General features: G+C 38.3%; 1 protein-coding gene across 1 annotated transcript in view; it reads right to left on the bottom strand.

The window, feature by feature from the left end:
- The window catches only part of LOC101850285 (gamma-tubulin complex component 5), a gene marked incomplete in the record, with an annotated part of 40,039 nt that overhangs the window by 27,702 nt on the left and 10,761 nt on the right, over positions 1-1,576 (bottom strand). Inside the window, 1 exon segment of the mRNA XM_005109516.2 lies at positions 493-563. Within this exon segment, the coding sequence (XP_005109573.2) occupies positions 493-563 (71 nt within the window).

Below are 1,576 nucleotides of genomic sequence, written 5' to 3'. Positions count from 1 at the left end.
GTGTGTGTGTGTGTGTGTGTGTGTGTGTGTGTGTGTGTGTGTGTGTGTGTGAGTGTGTGTGTGCGTGGAGCTCCCAGATGAGAAGACAACAATTTTTGCATTGTTTTTAAGGATACTACATTTCTATCCCAAAAAGTTTGGACAGGTATTCTCAAGCTTTTTCATATATGCACAATTGAGAAATGAGTGAGTACATGATAAATAGTAATGAGTCTGTGAATTTAAAAATGACATGAAGATTTAAATGAATTCTCTCATTCATCAAATCATCTTTAGTATCTTCAGTCAGGGTTTTACGGCTCTTGCAACATAATTAGGGCATGAAAAGGCCGAAAGTCAAAGGAGTTACAAGAGAATAATAAACACACAAAAAAAAAGAAGGAGTGATAAGGACGATAGATATTTGATAGGAAAGAAGGAGCAAACCACACCAGAGCACCAGCCAGCCACCCATCAACCAAATGAAATGACTAAAGATCTCCCTAAACTCACGGCATATGACATGAAGTTGAGGTCCACAGAGTCCAACAGATATTTGGCCCAGTCAAACGTGTCCACCGGCTCTGGAAACAAATTGAGCTGAGTTATAGAACAAGGCCTTACTTCGGTTTTTGTTTTAGTAAGAGTTTTATGGCACTTGCAACACAATAAGATCATATAAGTGCCAAGCATTAGAGGTGTTACAAGAGAGTAACAAACACAAAAAAGGAGCAGAGATCAGGACAATAGGCGTTTGATAGGAAAGGAGTAAACCACAACAGGACACTCGCCAACCACCCACAAAGCCTTACTAGACACAAATAGGCCGTTCAAAGGGAGAGAACAAGGCCACATGGTATCGTAAAAAGGGAAAAACCCAGAGATGAAACACTTAAGTAAATTCCTCATTCATGCACATTGGCATAGATATTCATTTATGCCATTTCCCCATTTTTGAAGACATCCACCCCCCTTCCATTTATTCATATTGTTTATTCACAGAATATCTTAGACACCATATACCAATTCACAGTGTTCACCATATACAGAGTACAGAGGTGCATTAACAGGCTTTTCAGAGACACACAGGCAGTTGTGTTGTCACAATTTGTGACCGAAGTATAACTTATAGGTGTTGTTAGAATAACATCGTAGTCGTAACCCATCCTTCAATAGCTTCGGTCATTATTTTGCAGCTTTGAGAAAATTGAAAAATAGTACTGACCTTAGTTAACCATCTGACTTGAACAAAATTTAAAATGTTTCGATACTTGATTTTTCAGAGCACTAAATAAAAACCTGCTATATTGAGGATATGAAAAAAACAGCAGGCATTTTTATCACAACAATAGCTTGAAACTTTAAACAAAAAAAGACTTACGAAACTGTGTTATGATAGCGGCGATTTCTTTTCTCCCAGTCAGGAAACTTCACTACAGAGAAAAGCTTATTTCTGGCTGTACATACTACCAAAGATAGTACAAGACAAGATGGACCACTTCTCTCTTTGAGCCAATTAAAAAAGTGTCCTCAAAATTTGGTGGCGCCCTCTTCACAAAAGCGCACTCTTTGCGAACAGAGTTACCCTATTGTTGAA

This window comes from Aplysia californica, unplaced genomic scaffold, assembly GCF_000002075.1.
Source record: "Aplysia californica isolate F4 #8 unplaced genomic scaffold, AplCal3.0 scaffold00785, whole genome shotgun sequence".
NCBI classification, from domain to species: Eukaryota; Metazoa; Mollusca; class Gastropoda; order Aplysiida; family Aplysiidae; genus Aplysia; species Aplysia californica.
The sequence above is the reverse complement of the archived record's forward strand: the minus strand, read 5'-3'. Positions and strand labels throughout refer to the sequence as shown.